At 42.7% G+C, this 23,041-nt stretch overlaps 1 protein-coding gene across 1 annotated transcript in view; it reads left to right on the top strand.

Annotated features, from left to right (window-relative positions):
• ACAD11 (acyl-CoA dehydrogenase family member 11) overlaps positions 1-19,345 on the top strand; it is a 173,227-nt gene extending 153,882 nt beyond the window's left edge. Inside the window, exons 19-20 of the mRNA XM_075315191.1 lie at positions 6,231-6,340; positions 17,692-19,345. Of these exons, the coding sequence (XP_075171306.1) occupies positions 6,231-6,340; positions 17,692-17,803 (222 nt within the window). The 3' untranslated portion in view covers positions 17,804-19,345. The remainder of the gene's footprint in view (positions 1-6,230; positions 6,341-17,691) is intronic.
• The last annotated feature ends 3,696 nt before the right edge of the window (positions 19,346-23,041 follow it).

Here is a 23,041-nt window from a genome sequence, read left to right as displayed (position 1 = left end):
GTACTAACACCACTCCCATACAGAGCCCATATAAAACCATCATATAGTATCCAAAAAAAAGCCCAGTATCGTTATAGTCTCAATTAGGGCACCAACATAATACCTACAGTCACACTATATCCAAATATTTAGTCAAAATAGAATACCTGAATAAATCACACCTATAATACATCATGTAGAGCTAAATTATCAGTATCCAAATACTACTACCGTATCATAAAGTAGCCACAATACACTGGAATTAAATGTCCATTTAACAAGATGTACTGCTACATAATACACCACAGTTACAGGCTTAATTTTAGTTTTGGATACTAATGGCATTGTTAGCATATATATTTTAGGTCTAGATTGGTGAAACAGTTAATGGTGTTTCCTACAGGTTATGGTATTGATTAACCTATTTCTGGAAGTTTAATTGGTCATTCCCATCCTCATATACTGTCAACTAGTATTTGTAAATGAAAGCAATTTACTGCTTATTACACTTTTATGGAACATATATCCCAACACAGATGCAGATTAGGTGAGAATAGGCTAAAACTCGTATGTAATGCAGTTCTTAGACGATTTGGACATGAAAACAATATTCAATGTACAATAGCCAAAAACACTTATTTATTCAGATCTATTTTAGCTTTAATAAATTATCACATGTTTAAAAACTGTAGACTGCTGAATATTGCCAGGACATTAATACCACATAATAGAGTAAATAATTTGGCAAGAGGTAGAAGATAAGAAACATCTAATATACTAGGATAAAATCCTTGTCCCCATATTAAATGTTATCCAATTATACATAAATGAGCAAAAAAAGATATGCATGCGCATATAATATGAACTTTCATTACAAAAAAAATCACATGAATATAAAAACGTATCCAGGACGAAGCATTATAGATGTGAAACGCGCATCGGGTGCACATGGAAACCGCAGCTCACCCCTCCTTTTTTGGACTTCTGTTGTTGGTCATCATAGACTTTACCCAATTCTTTTGGACTTTTAGTATATGTATTTTCTGGTTATACTGTACAGACCAAAAGTTTGGACACACCTTCTCATTCAAAGAGTTTTCTTTTATTTTCATGACTGAAAATTGTAGATTCACATTGAAGGCATCAAAACTATGAATTAACATATGTGGAATGAAATACTTAACAAAAAAGTGTGAAACAACTGATAATATGCCTTATATTCTAGGTTCTTCAAAGTAGCCACCTTTTGCTTTGATTACTGCTTTGCACATTCTTGGCATTCTCTTGATGAGCTTCAAAAGGTAGTCACCGGAAATGGTCTTCCAACAGTCTTGAAAGAGTTCCCAGAGATGCTTAGCACTTGTTGGTCCTTTTTGCCTTCACTCTGCGGTCCAGCTCACCCCAAACCTTCTCGATTGGGTTCAGGTCTGGCGACTGAGGCCAGGTCATCTGGCGTAGCATCCCATCATTCTCCTTCTTAGTCAAATGGCCCTTACACAACCTGGAGGTGTGTTTGGGGTCATTGTCCTGTTGATGAAAAATAAATGATAGTCCAACTAAACGCAAACCGCATAGAATAGCATGCCGCTGCAAGATGCTGTGGTAGCCATGCTGGTTCCAGGAAATCCATCAACAGAATCGAGGAATTATATTAAAACTTGTAGTTTATTGAGACATATTAAAAGTCCAGACAAGGTTCAGAACAAAAAAACGAGAGGACGCGTTTCGAACTATGTAGTTCTTAGTCTGTCTCTGACAATTAAATGAAATGGACTGATTTAAAATAAGCTGAGAACCGGACATGGATACCGCTGGGCGGAGAGAGGAAGAGGGCAGGCAGAATTGGGAGGGGAGAAGGCGGAGGGAAAGAGAAAGAGAAAAAAAAAAAGGAGAAAGAAAAGGAAATATATACAAAGTTGATACAAGTACAATTTTAGAACATGCATGGAGGCCAATAATCGGGCCATAAGGACTTATTTTATATATTTAGTATATCAGAAACAAGTAATTTTTAAGATTCATGCCAAGAGGGGATCTGGTGCCCATTAAAAATATCCATTTGGTCTCCCTCCGTAATGGTAGTTCCTTTAAATTACCCCCCTCCTGGGTAATCTGACTTTTTCCAAAGCAACTACCTGCAGAGTATCTGTACTACCCGCATGTTTTGACAAAAAATGCTGGGAGGCTCCTGACAGGTTTCTTGTTGTTGCATGACTGGCATCATAGACGTGCTCAGATATCCTCCTTCTCAGAGGACGCGTGGTGCTGCCGATATACTGCATACAGCAGCTAGTGCAGGAGATGGAGTAAATAACATGGTCGGTATCACAATTAATCATATCTTTAATCAAAAACGATTTACCGTTGGTATAAGAAAAGAAATTTTTTGTACCCACCATGAATTTACATAAACCGCATAATCTGCACCCGCACCTATAGGAGCCACGTGTGGGAAGCCAGGTATGTTGATCATTATAATTGATGGTTTTATAAAGTTTTCTATGATCACTAGGGGCTAACTGACTGCCCAAAGTAACATTCCTTTTAGGTACAAATTTTATTCCCTGGTCCAGCACTTTTTGCAAAACATCATCAGATGACAGGATAGAAAGGAATTTCTTGATGACACAAACCACTTGATGGTAATTTCAACAAAATAATCCTTTTGTTTATCATTAAACAAGCCAAGTTGAAAACCTTCATCAATCAATCGTTCTAAGGAATTTCTGATTTCATTTACTGGGTCTTTAGTAATTTTGCCTCTCTCCGCCCAGCGGTATCCATGTCCGGTTCCCAGCTTATTTTAATCAGTCCATTTCATTTAATTGTCAGAGACAGACTAAGAACTACATAGTTCGAAACGCGTCCTCTCGTGGAGTCATTGAAAGTAAATTTTATCGTAAACCTTTCTCTGGCAACTCTCTTCTACATGCAAAAAGTTGCCATCCCCGTCATGTCATCCAAAACCTCCCCATGGGGGAATATATTAGGGCCACTAGATGCTGTACCACCAATGCGGATTTAACCAAGGAAATCACTACCATTGATAATAGATTCAAAGCTAGGGGTTATTCCCAAGCTCATTTGGATCATTCCAAATCTAAAGTTAGCCTTAAAAATAGAGCTCAGTATCTTGAGATGAAAAATATACCTTCCAATTCCCAAGAAAAATTTTCAGTGGTCTTTTCTACTAAGTATAGCAGAAATTACCATCAAGTGGTTCGTGTCATCATGAAAATCCTTTCTATCCTGTCATCTGATGATGTTTTGCAAAAAGTGCTGGACCAGGGAATAAAATTTGTACCTAAAAGGAATGTTACTTTGGGCAGTCAGTTAGCCCCTAGTGATCATAGAAAACTTTATAAAACCATCAATTATAATGATCAACATACCTGGCTTCCCACACGTGGCTCCTATAGCTGCAGGTGCAGATTATGCGGTTTATGTAAATTAATGGTGGGTACAATAAATGTCTCTTATACCAACGGTAAATCGTTTTTGATTAAAGATATGATTAATTGTGGTACCGACCATGTTATTTACTCCATCTCCTGCACTAGCTGCTGTCTGCAGTATATCGGCAGCACCACGCGTCCTCTGAGAAGGAGGATATCTGAGCACGTCTATGATGCCAGTCATGCAACAACAAGAAACCTGTCAGGAGCCTCCCAGCATTTTTTGTCAAAACATGCGGGTAATACAGATACTCTGCAGGTAGTTGCTTTGGAAAAAGTCAGATTACCCAGGACGGGGGGTAATTTAAAGGAACTACCATTACGGAGGGAGACCAAATGGATCTTTTTAAGAGCACCAGATCCCCTCTTGGCATGAATCTTAAAAATGACTTGTTTCTGATATACTAAATATATAAAATAAGTCCTTATGGCCCGATTATTGGCCTCCATGCATGTTCTAAAATTGTACTTGTATCAACTTTGTATATATTTCCTTTTCTTTCTCCTTTTTTTTTCTTTCTCTTTCCTTCTCTTTCCCTCCTCCTTCTCCCCTCCCAATTCTGCCTGCCCTCTTCCTCTCTCCGCCCAGCGGTATCCATGTCCGGTTCTCAGCCTATTTTAATCAGTCCATTTCATTTAATTGTCAGAGACAGACTAAGAACTACATAGTTCGAAACGCGTCCTCTCCTTTTTTTGCTCTGAACCTTGTCTGGACTTTTAATATGTCTCAATAAACTACAAGTTTTAATATAATTCCTCAACTCTGTTGATGGATTTCCTGGAATTCCTCTACACAAGATTGCCAGCTGCTTTCCTTCCCTTGCACGAGTCTTGGAAGTAGTGGTCTCCTGCAAATTTCAGGTGAGCGGATACGAACACTTTTTTTTTTTTTTTTTTTCTGAGCCATGCTGGTTCTGTATGCCTTCAATTTTGAATAAATCCCCAACAGTGTCACCAGCAAAGCATCCCCACACCATCAGACCTCCTCCTCCATGCTTCACGGTGGGAACCAGGCATGTAGAGTCCATCCGTTCACCTTTTCTGCGTCGCACAAAGACACGGTGGTAGGATCCAAAGATCTCAAATTTGGACTCATCAGACCAAAGCACAGATTTCCACTGGTCTAATGTCCATTCCTTGTGTTCTTTAGCCCAAACAAGTCTCTTCTGCTTGTTGCCTGTCCTTAGCAGTGGTTTCCTAGCAGCTATTTTACCACGAAGGTCTGCTGCAAAAAGACACCTCTTAACAGTTATTCTAGAGATGTGTCTGCTGCTAGAACTCTGTGTGGCATTGATGTGGTCTCTAATCTGAGCTGCTGTTAACCTGCGATTTCTGAGGCTGGTGACTCTGATAAACTTATCCTCCGCAGCAGAGGTGACTCTTGGTCTGCCTTTCCTAGGGCGGTCCTCATGTGAGCCAGTTTCTTTGTAGCATTTGATGGTTTTTGCCACTGCACTTGGGGACACTTTCAAAGTGTTCCCAATTTTTCGGACTGACTGACATTCATTTCTTAAAGTAATGATGGCCACTCGTTTTTCTTCACTTAGCTGCTTTTTTCTCGCCATAATACAAATTCTAACAGTCTATTCAGTAGGACTATCAGATGTGTATCCACCAGACGTCTGCATAACTGATGGTCCGAACCCCATTTATAAGGCAAGAAATCGCACTTATTAAACCTGACCTGTGAAGTGAAAACCATTTCCGGTGACTACCTCTTGAAGCTCATCAAGAGAATGCCAAGATTGTGCAAAGCAGTAATCAAAGCAAAAGATGGCTACTTTGAAGAATCTAGAATATAAGACCTATTTTCAGTTGTTTCACAATTTTTTAAGTATTTCATTCCACATGTGTTAATTCATAGTTTTGATGCCTTCAATGTAAATCTACAATTTTTAGAGTCATGAAAATAAAGAAAACTCTTTGAATGAGAAGGTGTGTCCAAACGTTTGGTCTGTACTGTATATGCCTTGGTTATCCAAATAAATATTATCAATTTTTCTGCACATATGATTGGTTTAATTGTTATCGGTCCATTGTATGTCTGTCTTGCTTACATAGGGTGTCTGTTAGGTGTTCTCAATTTCTACCATCCACACCTTGGGGTGTTCCATTAGTGAAAAATTTTTATGTGTCTTTTTTTTATATTTGTGATTTTATTCTAATAAAGGTTCATATTATATGCGTATGCATATCTTGTTTGTTCATTATGTATCTTTTACTGTCAGCACCTCACTATTGGATCGTGCTATAGGTGTTGGGAACTATACATAAATTAGAAAAACACACTTACACGTAAGGTGTAAATAGTGGTTACATCGTCCCTGTAAATTGGAATTACACTATTTTCTTCCTGAAAAGGTTAATTGTTTAATCCCTTTAACCCTAGAACGCATACCTGGGGCCTCGCAGGCCTGCTAGGTCATTTCTTTTCTATGGTAGATTGAATTGCTTGCGCGTTCTAGGGTTAATAGCCCCACAGTTCTATTGTGCTAACCACTCAAAGATGTATGAACAATCTACTCGACTTCAATTTTTATTTGACCTCAGTCTACTGCCAGAGGTCTCATTTTTGGGAGGTGTGTGTGTGTGTGTGTGTGTGGGCAAATTAAGCTCCTGGGACATTACCCAGTATGCTGTACCCTAAAATAATCCCTGCTTAGAAATCCTTCTGGAAAAAAAATCTTTAATTTTGGGTCATGTGTCTGAAATACCAAAATAACATAAATGTAACGAGCTCTTGTCCTGTGTATTGTATAGTTTTCTGATGCAAATATTTTCTTTCCTCTGCTGCAGATTGCAATGATTAAGGTTGTGGCCCCTAGAATGGCATGCCAAGTGGCTGATCGGGCAATCCAAGTATTTGGAGGAGCTGGGGTATCTCAGGACTTTCCATTGGCCTTTATGTAAGTGGCTGGACATTTCTATATGCATAAACGCACTAAAATAAAAAAAAAAAAAATAGATTTAGGGAACTTTTTTAAGAAGAGCCCTTTCATGTACAGGCTGAAAAATGGCTACTTGAATACACTGACCCAAGCTTGAGCTGCACTACTGTCAGTCTGATGACACTACTGACTTATTTGCTTTAGGCCTCTGCCACACTCACGTGAAATTCACGCACGTGCCGAGAGACACGTATTTTCCCTGCGTGTTGCGTGCAGGTAAGTACGTGTCTCTGGTACGTGCGTGACACGTGTGTTCTACGTGTGCTATCCGCGATAGCACACGTAGAACCGGTAATTATTATACTCACCTGGTCCTTCCTGATGTCCGCGCTGCTGTCCGTGGTGCTAATCCTCGGTCTCCAGCCCTCCCGTCTCCCCGCTGCTGCTGCTGCCAGGCAGTGAAGTGAATATTCTATGAGATTAATGAGCGGCGGTCGGCAGCAAGAGGCAGCAGCGGCAGAGACAGGAGGGCTGGAGAAGGTGAGTTAATGTTTTGTTTTTTTTTCAATGACATGTGTGTTTTCTCCGGCGCGTGTCACACGGGACCGCATCCACACTACACCCGTGTGGTGCGGGTGCGGGCCGTGTGACACCCGTGCTGCCGGTGAAAAAACGGACATGTCAGCGCTTTCAAAAACGCACACACGTACAAACGCACACGGACACACGTTCCGTGTGGTTTTACGTGTGTGTGCCTGCTACAATAGGGTAGCATTGGTTAAAGTGTCTCCGTGCCGCCGGTACGTGTAAAAAATGACAAACACGTGCCGGAGGCACGGATGTGTGGCGCAGGCCTTAAAGGGGTTTTGCCACTAACAATGTTCATTTTAAAGATTATTATTATCAGTAGATTTTATAATAATAATACTAGTAAGAATAATTTATACAATTTGATGTATTTAAAAAAAAAAAAAATATATAAAAAAATGTTCCTGTGCTGAGATAGTGTTATAAATGTGCCCCTGCTATGTACTGTGTAATGGCCGTGTCTGACCGTACAGGAACATGGTCTGATCATACCACAGCTCCTGGACAAGGGAGGAAGTAATAAATAGAGTTGAGCGCGGTTCGTGGTTCGTGGTTCTCCACTTCGCGGTTCGAGTGATTTTAGGGGCTGTTCTAGATCGAACTAGAACTCGAGCTTTTTGCTAAAGCTCGATAGTTGTAGTTAAGTTCAAGAACGGTTCTAGCAGCAAAAAGCCAAGCCAATTACTAGCTGGCTTTCCTCTGCTGTAATAGTGTAAGTCACTCTGTGACTCACACTATTATGAAATTTCACCGTATAGTGTGTGGGAACAGCGCATTCAGATAACTGCTGCTGGGATAATGGCGATCGCCATTTTTTTTTTTTTTCCCCCTTGTCTTCCTTCCCTAAGCACGCGCGTGTAGTGGGGCGGGCCAGCATGTCAGCCAATCCCAGACACACACACACACACACAGCTAAGTGGACTTTTAGCCAGAGAAGCAACGGCATGTGTGATAGGATGTCCATGTCACATTTCCCTGCATTATAAAAACTGGTATCTGCCCGTCCGGACACCATTATCTGCCTTCTGCGTCTGGGTGTCCGTCACCGCTGGCGTAGCTCCTGTCTCCGATACTGCTGTGTACGCTCTACACACAGCGCTATACAGAATAGGGCTAGAAGTTTCTATTAGCCCTTGTAAGGGCTAATAACAGCAGGCTCAGAGCCATAGGTGACAGTCAGGTCCGTGGAAACAAATTTTAACAGCTACAGAAGATAACAGCGTCTGTGTAGCTAAGCTCAGGGACTTCCTCGCTGCATTTCCCCATTAGGAGGGATAGAAAGTGAGGCTTCCTTTCCTGTACACTGACCCTCAACCCTGCCACTGTACCCTCCAGCCCTTTGCACACTCAAGCTCATTGTTACTAAGCCATTATACTAGCAAACACTGAGTAAACTTAGTGGCATCCTAAAAGTGTCTGTTGGACTTCCATTAGTGTCCCACTAGTGCAAATCTATTTGCAGCACCTCTGCATTGCACACTCAAGCTTATTGTTACTAAGCCATTATACTAGCAAGCACTGAGTAAACTTAGTGGCATCCTAAAAGTGGCTGTTGGACTTCCATTAGTGTCCCACTAGTGCAAATCTATTTGCAGCACCTCTGCATTGCACACTGAAACTCTTTGTTACTAAGCCATTCTAATAGCAAACTATGCTGCCAGTTTAAGGGCCGTAGTTGCATTGTCAGGGATAGTTATTGTTGTTTATTCTGCTGTTAATAAAGATAGACCACCGCTGCAATCTACACCACCTCTCAATTTTTAATACCACATTTTAAGTGCACAATCTTGTTGCAATCAAAATGAGTGGCAAAATGACAGATGCTGGTGGAAAGGGGAAGAGGCGTGTTGGAAAAGGTAAAAAAGGGTTTGTCCGTGGGGAAGGTGGCAAAGCTCCATTAACATCTGCTGAAGATAGACCATCTTCCAGAAAAAGTAAGATGTCCACTACTTACCGTGGACAATCCGATGTGCTCCCTTTTTTTACGGACACGAACAACTGGAACAAAGGTAGATGATGGCCAAAAAAAGAAAATGCTTGAATGGATCTCAAGTGGTTCAACAAGTGCCCTCTCCGCCACCTCAACTACCGCATCCAAAAAACACCAGTCCTCTGAGTTGTCATCCCAATCACACTTGCTTTCTCCCAGCTCTGAAGTCTCCATCTGCCCTGCACAGTATGGTGGAACTGAGATAGCTGAGTCTGCAGAGCTGTTCAGTCACACTATAGCCTGGGAATCAGAGGTGTGCTCCCAAGCTACAGTGACTACAGACCAGGAAATGGTCTGCAGTGATGCCCAGAACCTTTGTGACTCTGATTCAGGCCGTGAGGACCAAGTTTCTGAGCATAATGTTGACCCTTATTCACAAACTGTAACACCTGTTGTTATAGACAATGAGGAACATACTGATGACGATGAGACGCAGATACCAGATTGGGATGACAACTTAAATATTCGGTCAGGGCAAGAAGAGGCTCGGTCTGAGGGTGAGGGAAGTGCAAACACAACAATTGATGAGGAAGTTCTAGATCCCATCTACTGTCAACCCACAGTCAGGCACTCGAAGAGGTCAACAGAGGCGGTGGAGGAGGATGCAACTGACGATGAAGTTACCTTGCACCTTCCTGGACAGAGTCGGAGTACTGGTAGCACGTCTACAACTGCATCCTCAGCCACCACTGTGCCTCTGAGCACTAGTCGGGGTGGATCAGCAGGTTGCATGTCCTCTAAGCCTTGCCTAGCATGGTCCTATTTTGACATAGCAAAAGATCGCCCAAATTATGTGATCTGTAAAATTTGTCGTGATTCTGTTAGTAGAGGGCAAAACCCCAGCAGTTTGACAACTTCTTCCATGAATCATCACATGAATAAATATCATATGTCCCAGTGGGAAGCTCACCGTGCTGCAATGCGGCCTAGCGGAGCGAACCATCCACCGCCTGCCCCTTCCAGTGCATCCGCGCGCTCTTCATCTTCTAGGGCTGTGGGGGACAGCTGTCACACCTGGTTTTCCACGCACAACTTCCACCACTGTAACCGCAACAGGCAGTTTGCTTGGTAGGTCGTCAGTTGGTTTGGAAGGGGAAACAAGTGTGTGTGTACAGCTCTCTCAGACATCGATAGCACCAACGTTGGATGAAGGCAACATCATGTCTACGCCTGCATTTTTCCACGGACACCCTACTCAACACCGTCTACACACAGCAGCCAGATCTCTGTCCCTCAGATGTGGACAAATAAAAGGCCATTTCCTGCGACCCATGACAAAGCTAAGAGGTTGACTTTATCCCTCTGTAAGCTCTTGGCTACCGAAATGCTGCCTTTCTTCCTGGTGGACACACAGGATTTTAGGGACCTTATGTCTGTCGCTGTGCCCCAGTACCAGATGCCCAGTCGCCTCTACTTCTCTAAGAAAGGTATGCCTGCGCTACACCAGCATGTCACACACAACATCACCGCTTCCTTGAGAAACTCTGTGTGAGAATGGGTGCATTTCACCACCGATACTTGGACCAGTAAGCATAGACAGGGACGTTACATGTCGCTGATAGGGCACTGGGTAACTATGGTGATAGATGGTGAAGGGTCTGCTGCACAAGTCTTGCCGTCCCCACGACTTGTGTGTCAATCCTCTGTCTGTCCAAGTTCTGCCACTGCTTCTGCCTCCTCCACCTCGTCTGGGTCCTCCACCTCCGCCCTCAAGCCTGCCTGGTCAGGCCACCAGTGTTCTAATTGCGCAGAAGGAATCATGCACCCCTCATTACTATGCTGGCAGCAGAGCGCAACGGCATCAGGCAGTCTTTAGCTTGACATGTCTTGGAAATAGGAGTCACACAGTGGCTGAGTTGTGGGCAGCTCTGGAGACTGAGTTTGATAAATGGTTGTCTTCACTCAACCTGCAGCCTGGTAAGGCTGTGTGCGACAATGCTGCAAACCTGGGTGCGGCCCTTCGCCTGGGCAAGGTGACACACGTGCCTTGTATGGCTCACGTGTTGAACCTTGTTGTCCAGCAATTTTTAACACACTATCCCGGCCTAGATGGTCTTCTGAACAGGGCACGAAAACTGTCTGCTCACTTCCGCCATTCAACCACCGCTGCTGAGCGACTTGCATCGCTCCAGAAGTCTTTCGGCCTGCCGGTTCATCGCCTGAAATGCAATGTGCCGACACGCTGGAATTCGACTCTCCACATGTTACAGCGACTGTGGCAGCACCGTCGAGCCCTGGTGCAATACGTCATGACGTATAGCCTGGGCCGACGAGATGCAGAGGTGGGGCAGATCACCCTGATGGAGTGGTCTCAGATCAAGGACCTATGCACCCTTCTGCACAGTTTCGACATGGCGACGAATATGTTTAGCGCTGACAATGCCATTATCAGCATGACAATTCCAGTCATTTACATGCTGGAGCACACGCTAAACACTATTCGGAGTCAGGGGGTGGGACAACAGGAAGGGGAGGAACTACAGGAGGATTCATATGCGCAAGAGACAACAACATCACCAAGGTCCAGACGTTCATAATCTCCAACGCGGCAGGCATGGGACCATGGGGGACAGGGATCAACAAGGGCGCATGGTAGCAGGCGAAATGTTGAGGAAGGTGCAGGAGAACAGGAAGAAATGGAGGAAGAACTGTCCATGGACATGGAAGACTCAGCGGATGAGGGAGACCTTGGTCAAATTTCAGTTGAAAGAGGTTGGGCGGAGATGTCAGAGGAAGAAAGAACGGTTAGCACCTCTATGCCACAAACACAGCGTGGACTTGGTCCGCATGGCTGCGCAAGACACATGAGCGCCTTCTTGCTGCACTGCCTCCAACATGACCCTTGTATTGTCAAAATTAGAAGTGATGATGACTACTGGCTTGCCACACTATTAGATCCCCGGTACAAGTCCAAATTTTGTGACATAATTCCAGCCATAGAAAGGGACGCACGTATGCAGGAGTATTAGCAGAAGCTGTTACTCGATCTTAGCTCGGCTTTTCCACCAAACAACCCTGGTGCAGGGAGTGAATCTCCCAGTTGTAACTTGACAAACATGGGACGGGCTCGTCATCTTCAACAGTCTACCCGTATCAGCAGCATCGTATCTGGTGCTAGTAACAGCAATTTTATTGAATCTTTTCATAATTTTTTTAGACCATCCTTTGCAAGGCCACCAGAGACAACTAGTCTGACACATAGTCAACGGCTGGAGAGGATGATACAGGAGTATCTCCAAATGAACATCGATGCCATGACTTTGCAAATGGAGCCTTGCTCATTTTGGGCTTCAAATCTTGAAAAATGGCCAGAGCTCTCCACTTACGCCTTGGAGATCTTGTCGTGTCCAGCTGCCAGCGTTGTCTCTGAACGTGTCTTCAGTGCTGCTGGGTGTGTGCTGACAGATAAGCGCACGCGTCTGTCCATTGACAATGTGGACAGACTAACGTTCATCAAAATGAACAAGTCATGGATCCACAAGGAATTTACTACCCCTGTGTCTTCCTGGGGAGAGTAAATGCTTGTGGATTTGGAATGTTCTTGATGCAAATCTAGCTGTGAAGTGTACAACTAGGGCACAAGTGCTGCCACTGAATGGGTGAGTGTGTGTGTGTGGCCCAATTTTTGGAAAAAAGGGAGACTCCGCTTGGAGTAACCCTTGCTTACATTGTTTTTAAAAATGATCCAAGATGAACAGAGCTGGGATCAGGAAAGACTTAGCTACCTACCCCGGTGTCATCCTGGGGACGGTTAAGGATGGCGTATTTTTGAATGTGCTTGATGCAAATCTAGCTGTGAAGTGTACAACTGGGGCACAAGTGCTGCCACTGAAGGGGTGGGTGTGTGTGGGGCCCAAATTTTGGAAAAAAGGGAGACTCCGCTTGGAGTAACCTTGCGGTGTTTTGCATGATTTTAGAAGGGCATGCCATGCCTATATCTGTGTCTCATCCTCTTTTCCTTGTAACGCTGTTTTGTTTTCGCATGAGAATTTGTTCTTGTCACTTTCCCATGTGTTTGTGTTGTTTGTCACCTTTTGGACACTTTTGAGGGTGTTTTCTAGGTTTTTTTATGTGTTTGTGATTGCCTCCCATTGTTTCCTATGTGGTTCGCCGAACCGAACTCGAACGAGACCTCCATTCGGCGAACCGAACTCGAGGCGAACCACGGCCGGTTTGCTCATCTCAAGTAATAAAGTATACAGACATTGCAGTATGGGATCGCCAATTATTCTTTATATGAGGTAATATATTTTTAAAAAACAGTTAGGGAAATGTTTTACCTCAAAAAAAGAATGAGATACAATCCCATGCTGTAATGTCTGCATACTCTTTTGCTTCCTCCTCTGCTCAGGAGATGTGGTATGATCACACCATGTTCCTATATGGGCAGACACTGCCATTACACAGCACATAACAGGGACACACATATAAGATTATCTTAGCACAGGAACTTTTTTTTTTTTTTTTAAAACTCATCCAGTTATATAAATTATTATTCTAAGATCTATTCATTAAAATCAACTGACATTGTTAAGTTGTTGTAAAAAATATATAAATATCACACACATGGACACTATACGGAAGAGTATGTTGAAAAGGGACATCTTTAATGTAGACTTTTCTAAGGGAAAGAATCAACCTCAAAAAAAAAAAATCTGCTCAAAGTTTATTGGCCTGTGTGTGTGTGTGTGTGTGGGTGGGTTTTTGTTTTTTTTTTGTTTTTAACAATGCGTTGTGAATTTATTCAATAATAGGATTTAGAGCACATTATTTTTGTCAAGCAGAAAAGGCTCAAGAATTATTTTTTTCCACCAGGAAAAATACAGCACCATATGCCCTGTAGGCGTGTTTCCCATTTAAATGAATTATCAGCCTGTTCATAGCGTTGTTCATGAGTATTCTGGCGCAGAATACAAATCCACTCCAAAATCGGCATTAAAAAACTCATTCAGATGCCATTGATATTTATTGTACGTATTAATTGTTTTGGATCCAAGTTTCATCAGTATTCAGTCAGTGTTTCAGTTTGTACCATCTGATTTTTATCAGTCATTTTTACATATGAAAAAATTAATGTGAAATCACCCCATACAGTGTTAATCACGTACAGCAAACAGACAGGTTGTACGCTGATGTCATCCGTGTACTGTTGATTTTTATTTTTTTTTTTACTGACCCATAAACTTTTATAGGTAATTTGAATGTGTGGTTGCGATCAAAAACTGACACTTCTCTGATTTTTTTTTTTTTTTTGCGGACAAACAGAACAAGTACCCATTATAGTTTATGGAGCAGTTCACATACATGTCCGTCTGTGAAAAACATGGAAAGAACGTGTGTGTGTGTGTGTGTGTGTGAGAGAATGAGGCCAAACTATGTACACTTTTTTTTTTTTTTTTTTTTTTTATCAGTTTCAATTTCAGTTTTGAAGGTGTGTTTGGAGTTTTAGTATATGTGCCCATACTAAGTATTTGCTGCAGAAATTCATAATAATAATAATTAATAATTTTATTCATTTATATAGCGCTATTAATTCCACAGCGCTTTACATACATTGGCAATACTGTCCCCATTGGGGCTCACAATCTAGAGTCCCTATCTATATGTCTTTGGAGTGTGGGAGGAAACTGGAGAACCCGGAGGAAACCCACGCAAACACCGGGAGAACATACAAACTCCTTGCAGATGGTGTCCTTGGTGGGATTTGAACCCAGGACCCCAGCGCTGCAAGACTGCAGTGCTAACCACTGAATCACCGTGCCGCCCCTATTCATGCACCAAAAACATGTCTCTGGTCAGGAAAATCACTTCGTAAAATACATGCGTTTTTGATTTGGGCTTTTTTTTTCTCCTATTCATTTGATTAGGTGAGAATTGCTGAAAGCATTGACATGCTGCAGATTTGAACTGGTTTCTCTACAAGGAGAAAATAAGCTGCATGTTCATAAGATTTCAGAATTCTCACTTTGCTGGTACAGTATAATGCTGTGTTTTTAGCTACAAAAATGCTATGTGTGAACAAGTCATTATACTGTATTGTAAATATTGATGTCCATATAATTTTATAACGAAAATCATATTTTTTGTCACAGACTATAGGAAGTTAATATAGTTTTTGTTTTTAGATTGGTATTTTTTGATTTTACTTATTATAGCAATGCAAGTAAAAGCCCAGTGTTGGCAGCGTTAATGGGACAAAGCCTATGTAGTGATACCTTGACTTAAGACCAGCTTAAGAATTTTTTAAGATATGAGCTGTAGCTCTATCTTTTTTTGCTTCATGATGCGAGCAGAAATGTGAATTACAAGCAGCATTTTCTCACCCTCCCTCCAATCCCCCACAGTGCTGCGCCCTCATCTCATGCAGGCGGCTGATCAGTAAGTGAGAGTAGTCAGCGTGTGAGTGGTGTGCTCTCACACGCTGATCAGCTGACTGCATGAGATGAGGACACCACGCTGCAGCGTACTGGAGGGAGGGTGAGCATAATATTTTTTTATTTTTTTTTTTAGTGTGCGTTATAATGGGGGGCCATGTACCAGGATTGGGGATTATATATACCAACATGGGGGTTATGTTCTAGGATGGGAGGTCATAAGGATGGCTTGGAATGGATTAATTGCATTTCAGCTAATTTTAATTGGGAAATTTAATTTAACATAAGAGCTAATTGAGTTAAGAGCTCGGTCACAGAACAAATTAAACTTGTAAGTCAAGGTATTACTGTATGTTACTACTGCAAGGATTTTAATTAAGTTCTTTTAATAAGTAGCCACAGTAGCATGTCCATATTTTCTCCTGTTACCCTTGTAAAAATGCAAAATTGTTAACATTTTTGTGAGAAAAAGTAAAATTACATTTTTTTTTTCCTTCCACATTTGACAATCTTAAAAACTGCACCCCTCAAACTGGAATTAACTTTAAATTAAATTTGAAACGTGTAAATATTATCTATTAACTGTTTTGTGTGATTAAAACTATCTGATTTAACCAATTCACACCCTCAACCTGTTTTTGACTACCTGACCAGGCCAATTTTTTCAATTCTGCACTAGTATTGCAATACATTATATATGGCAATGCAGCACTAGCATCTGAGTACTGCACTTACACAAGCCTCTGAGATCACACTCCTGGCATGCTCCCAGAGGCTCTCTAACTGGTGACCCTTAGGTCGTCATGATGACCTTGGGTTACCAGAACAACGATTGATTCTTGGAGATGACGTTGCGGGGATACTGATTGGACTGGAAATGCAGTATGCTTTCTCTTCCAGCTCCCTAACTGCTGTGATTGATATTTTTTGCAGCATTGAGGGATACACAGCCAGAGATAGCGCGGTGACCATCCCTGGCTGTGAGAGCCGGGGCTCAGCTGTCATGTAAGCAGAGTTCCCAGCAGCGGGCGATTGCACGGGCACAGCCACTATGCCTGTGTGATCGCCAGGACGTACCGGTACATCCAAGGTCATGAAGGGGTTGAGGTCATAAACCTTTATAGTTGGAATTTTGGTAAAAAAAATTTCAATTTGCAGACCTCTTCACAAATGAGTGCAAAAAATATAGATCTAAATTTACCATTATCACAAAGTACAATGTGTCACAAAAAAACATTCTCAGAACCACTGGGAAATATTGAAGTGTTCTATATTTATTATTACCTCATAAAGTGGTGCTGGTCAGAATGGTAAAATTTGGCCTTGTCAGAAATGTTAAAATAGGCTGGGGGATGAAGGGGTTCAAAAGAGTCATTATAATGTCCCTGAATACAAATATCTGCCCTCTATTGTGCCCATGAATATTTTTCCCTCACTGTGTTCCTTGCACAAAACATGAACCCCACGTTGTTCCTTTTCTGGTACATGGCGTCAGCACTGTCTTTTCATTTCCACACTGGCACTCCTCTTCACTGTCTCTTCACACTTAGTCACTTTCTGTACTGCCCAGTCTCTAGGCTGTGCCTCCTCCTCACAGTCCTCCAGTGCCTCACCTTCACATTCTGCTGTCCCCTCTATACAGCTGTCCCCTTCATACTGTACCCTCACACTGTACACCCCTCATACTGTCACCTACCTGGACAGGGAAGTGCCAGCATTCACAGCTTTAATTGTACTCTGCCTGAAAGATGCAAGAAAAATGTATTGCCAGGAACTGGTGTCATAAGGTTTTCTGAGCCAGCTGTCAGCTTGATAACTGGCTTGGAAAAGTGTGCAATCTCACTCCTAGGGGGTCGAAAATTGCCACTGTGTGGGATACACCTCAAGCGACCCAAAGGCGCCCCACTGCTGTCTGCGCCCAGGGCACTGCACTTTCTGCTCTCCCTTGGGGTTAAACATTGCCTATAGGCGGCAGTCTTATATAAAGGCTATAAGAAATGAGGGATCACATGAAATATTTGTGCTGGGGCTTTTGTCACTGATATAAATTTCGATTTTACTTTTGATCCAAGGGTTATACCAAGCTACGGTTTCTTATTTTTTCTTCTGTTTCTGTGATTATATAAAAATACTGGCGCATTTGAGCATATTCAGTGTATTCATTTTTTTTTTTCGAACCTTTTATACTACAAATACTTTTGTCCTATGTAGGTCATGAACTGTTCATTCTTTATCCTTGAGGTTTTTCAAAAGTGTGTTGCATGGCACATAACCGACACACGTTCTATTCCTGGGTGACCCTTGGAGAGAATAAAGTGCATTTTCTGTAACATATTTTAGATTTTTCCACAGTTGAATAAAAGTGAAATGAAATGTCTCTTTACTGTGTAAAATCTACCATTATATATTGTTTGCAGGTACACAGCGGTCCGGACTCTCCGTATTGCTGATGGTCCTGATGAAGTACATCTCTCTGCCATAGCAAAAATGGAATTAATGGAACAAGCAAAGCTGTTGTCAAAAATGTAAAACTGTCCCCATAATATTCAGTCAAATCAAGAATCAAATGGATTCTTCCAATTTGTAAATCTTTGGGAAATCAGCACCTAAATTACTGAAAGGAAGTTTGTCACAGATTATTATTTTGTGACCGGTTCGAAAGTCTGTTGTCAGGAAATACATAACTGAGTGCATTAGGGGTGCACTGAATCCCCACACATGTTGATAACATACATGTTATATATAAAACATTGGACTTTATGGCCTAATTAGTTGAGTAACCACATGTTATGGTCGTAAAATCTTCAAGCACTTACCATTTAGTTCCGAGCCAATGCAGCCTAAAGGCGGATTTACACGTATGGCATTCTTTCAAATGGAGCCATGAATGGGTGCAGTAACAATTATATTTTTCTCAATGGGTTAGCTGCCTAATACAGTCTAACACAGTTAGCCTCCTATGTCAGATAACCTTTCAGCTTCATAAAAACTGTTCTGTTAAAATTTAATCCTTAAATTGAGAGATCAGTGATAATAGCCAATGTGCTGCTTGATATACAGTATGTGATAATTACTTGAATTTTGGAAACGCAAGGGTGTACTAATTGTTTGGAAAATCAAGGGTGTTGTAATTAGATATCAAGAGTGTTGTAATTACATATTAAGAGTGTTGTAATTACATATTAAGAGTGTTGTAATTAATTGGAATTTCAAAGGTGTTTAAAATATAACATTTCTAGTTTTGTTATTTTTACAAGAAAAAACTTCAAGTATATTTCCAGATTTCATCTAATTTGCAAGTATATTAATCGTGATTATTGATGGATGAGCACTAACATGCTTGAATGCTCGCTACTCGATTCAAGCTAGTCAGACACTCGGACAAGCTTGAAGAGTAACAAGCATTATGAAAAATCACTGATTGGTCTGTTTGGGTCTCCACCCACATAGTCAGCTATAAACAGAACATTTCCTGCAGGAGGTAGGGTTTTTTTGGGGTAACCCTTGAACTATGTTTTATTCCTCGGGAGAGCCATTCAGAGATTGTGACTTGCTCTCCCTGGGTGCCTTCACACAGGCCTGTGCATTGTGGTTGTTTCACAGATGAAATATCCGAGGACCTGCGATACTCGGTTGAGTTCCATGTGGACCCGACCACGCTAATGCTCAATCGAGTAACGAGCGCGTGTTCACCCATCCCTAGTCGTGATGGATTTCTAAAAGTTAATTTTGTATTAACGTTAAAAAAAAAATCTGATCAATTATATTTACATCTGGAAAATAGATTTCTTTACTTCTAATACTAAATTAAAACTCAGCAGATTGTAATTATTGCAATGTAGTAAATGTTTTTGGTACAAGGCTGATATCTCACACTGTAATAGCCTTTGAAATTTTGTTTTACCAATTTTTATGGCATTGCCAAAATTAACACCAAAATAATGTGTATGTGCTTTTCAATTGCACTGAAATATTCATTATTTTTTTCTAATTATACATTTGACACTTGGAAATTGATCTATTTCTGTACTGCTATCATTCATTATTAATAAAGTACAATACAGCACTTGAGTTCATTCATTCATTGTGTTTTTCCTATTTTAACCCCTTCACCCCCAAGTCTATTTTAGCCAGCCCAAATTTTACAATTCTGACCAATGTCACTTTAAGGTAATAACTCTGGAATGCTTTAATATTTCCCAGTGGTTCTGGGATTCCTTTAATTTTTATAGCTTTTAAAGGGAATCTGTCACCAGGAGTTTGCAATGTAAGCTATAGACAGCATGTTGTGAGGGTTAAAAAAGTAAAGACATCTGTGTTAATGTCACGCTTGCCTTGTGTAGCAAGTGTGGTGGGGTGCGTTAAGACCTACGTGCGTCTGATGCACAACAAAAGACACAAGAAGGGGGGCATCGGGGACACAAAAACAATGGGAAGCACTTGAGCTAGTGAGAGGAGTTGGTGGAGCACCTCCTATCCTCACCTGAAGCTGTCCCTCCTCTCCTAGCCAGTCCCTATACAGTCTCTGCAACTGTCACCGAACAGGAACCTGAGACCCTCGAAAGATCCTATAGTAGCCCTGACTAGTGAGAGGCAGGTGGGGTACACTAGATCTCACTGCTACACTAACACACCAGGTAAGTAAAGACAAACGGGGAAAAAAAACAACCAAAAGGATTAAGCCGGAACACAGGAAACTGCAGGACCTTCCTCAAAGGCGGCTAGAGACCAAATGATTTTGTATCTTCAGCAGGGATTGCTGGGATACACCAGTAGTTAAAGCTAAAAGGTGTGAGTGCAGCTGAAAACACTTAGCAAGGAACTGCTTGGAAAGGGTGCAAAAGAAAAACTGACACTTAACCACTTCGGTGCCAAGAGAAACAAAACCCATTTAAATGTAGAGAGCCAGATGGGAGGCTCCAGTCCAAAGGCTGTCACTGGTCTCTACATGCAGGGAGCCGAAAGAGACAGTATCTCCCCCTTAATGAAAGGCCTCCGGACTCTCAAGATTGGTACTGTCGTTCACCTTAAATGTGAACAGGTCCCTCTGGTTACCAGAAGGAGGCAACCCACACTTCCGGAGCAGGGACCTGTGGAATAAGTCACGGGTGTTTAATGTTGGGGATAATGACAGCTGTACGGCCATAGGATTAACAATGTTAAGAACCCTAAAGGGATCGATAAACCTTGAGCCTAGAGCCCAAGACGCACACTTCCACCTGGTGTTCTTGGTGGGCACCCGTACAAGATAATTTTTATACAGGTCCGGACCTGGACCTTTATTCACATGCATGCATCGGGGTGGGGGGGGAGAGGAAAGTCCTGGGAGAGCCAACAGAGGAGACTCCCTGCCTATTCACCAACTTGTTGAATGTAAGTTTGACAAACTTACACGACGGAACCGCACACTTAGAGGGACTGACTACCCTCCCCCAATCACATCTACTGGGGCCGCACGGAGGCCTACTTTTCTCCTGAGGTGGAGGTGGCATACCCTTACTTTTTGTTTGACACTTTCATGGTCACTACTGGCGGGCAGGGTGGCAGGTGTTTAATAAGTACCGCAGCAATAGTAGCACAGTCACTTAGTTTCATAGAAACTGCCTCAACTAACAACTTCCTGTTGTGAATGTCAGTTACGCTTTTGCTGCTGTGAGGCTCCCTCTTGTGGCCAGGAATGGTTTGGTCAGAGACCAGGTGTGTTGAGCAATGGGCGTTTCCATTGCTAACTCTCTGCTTATTTAAACCCTGGTCTGATAGCAGGCTATGCCGGATGTCAGTTGTTCTTTGTACACCAGCCTGCTTCATCCTGCTCCAGACCACATCTACCCCAGATAAGTGCTTGGCTCTTTATTTGTTGTTTGGGTTTTTTTTGCTCTTATCTGAGTTTGTCATTTTGCTGTGGTTGTTTTCAGTTTATTTGCATGGAGGGATCTTCCCTCTCCGTTGCTTAGCAGGGAAGCTCCCTGCAGTTATGTTTGGAGTATTGCTCCTATTAGTCCATGTGTTTGTTGCTTCTTGAATTTGTAATGGTTCCTGCTTTCTGTTCATTGGTATGACAAGAGCACCTGGTAGAGGACGGAGTTCAGATCTAGCGATCTGAGGGCTTTTTGTACTATCAGGGATTTGTATTTTTGCAGGGTTTTTCTCTGGCCACCATCAGTCCCTTTCCTATGCTGTCCTATTTAGTCAGTAGGGCCTCACCTTTTGCTAATCCTATCATCTGTCTGTGTATTGTGTTTTTCCTATATCACCGCAGTCTTTGAATGTGGGGGGCTTGTTATTCTTTATCTATTTTTTGAGGCAGAGAGTTATTCATCTTTCCTTCCTTTAGGATAGCTAGTTCTCCGGCTGGGTTTGCGGTGCACAGGATGTTAGTTCGCCCCTCTGCTACTTCTAGTGTTGATGGTTAGTAAGGGGATGGCGGCCAGATTAGTTGTCAATACACCTTTTACCAATGATTTAGGGTGGTCTTCCATGGTTCCGGATCATAACTTCCCTTGACTGCCAGTCAATCACAGGGTTATGCCTCTTCAACCAGGGAAGTCCCAGCATGATAGGAATGGGCAAACCCTCCAAGACATAGGGCAAACGTCCCTTATGTACTGAGCTCACTCGCAGGTTGATATTGGGCACGGTATGGGTGAACTCTCGCTGACTGAGCGGAGCTGAGTAAATAACCTGGATTGGAATGGATCTTGTCACTGCACTACGCGTCAGCCCCAAAGTCTGAGCAAAGCAATAATTCACCAAATTGGCACTGGCTCTGCTGTCCACTAGCACAGAGATTGTCTCCGTTTTTCCACCACTAATAACCTCTGCTGTGAGGGTAAACAGACATGAAGATGTAGGGGATGTACACGGCCTGGTCGTTTCCCTCCACCCGACCAAGCAAATGCGGCTTATTGCAAGACGACTTGGGGTCTTATAGGACAGGTCCCGATGTAATCACTCTTGTCCCCACGGTAAAAGCAAGAGCCAAACCCACAACGAACTGCAGGTGACCCAGACTGAGGGAAGGCTCCCCCAAGTGCATGGGTTCGTAGGTTTGCACCAGTGGGAAATGTTCCCTGGGAAAAAAGATGGAATACATGGTCTTAGAGAGTCTCTCCCTGAGACAATGATCCACTTGTATAGCGAGGTCCATGGTAGCCTCCAGGGTGGAGTATTGCACCAGAGAGTCCCTAAGCCTACCTGACAAGCCCTGACAAAAATAACTCCTTAGTGCTGGGTCATTCCACTGGGTGTCAGTGGCCCACCTCCAGAACTCTGAGCAGTACTCCACAACTGGCCGCGCCCCCTGCTGGAGTTTTCGGAGTTTAGATTCTGCAAGCGTGATGCCGTCAGGGTCTCTGTACACCAAGGGCAGAGCCGTGAAAAATTCATCTACCGGCCGCAATGTCTGGGAGTCGGTCGGCAGAGAAAAGGCCCAGGACTGGGCATCTTCCCGCAATAGAGAGCCTACAATCCCCACCTGCTGCTCCTCACTCCCGGAAGTTAGAGGGCAGAGCCTGAAGTACAACTTACAGACTTCCCTGAAGGTTGTAAGCTTATCTCTCCCACAAGAGAACTTATCCGGGAGGGCAATCTTGGGTTCTGGTTGTGCGTGGACATGCAGCAAGACCAGAAACCCAGCAATTTGCTGCAGCTGCTGCACAAACTGGGTTCGTAGATCAGTGTCCTCCTGAGAGAGGGTCTGGATCAGTTGTGTGAACGCAGCCGCCTGAGCCATAGTGGCACAGGGAAAAAATGTATGGGGCTAAAGAT

The sequence above is a fragment of the Anomaloglossus baeobatrachus genome, chromosome 6 (assembly GCF_048569485.1).
Source record: "Anomaloglossus baeobatrachus isolate aAnoBae1 chromosome 6, aAnoBae1.hap1, whole genome shotgun sequence".
NCBI lineage: Eukaryota > Metazoa > Chordata > Amphibia > Anura > Aromobatidae > Anomaloglossus > Anomaloglossus baeobatrachus.
This window is presented reverse-complemented; position numbering and strand designations above follow the sequence as displayed.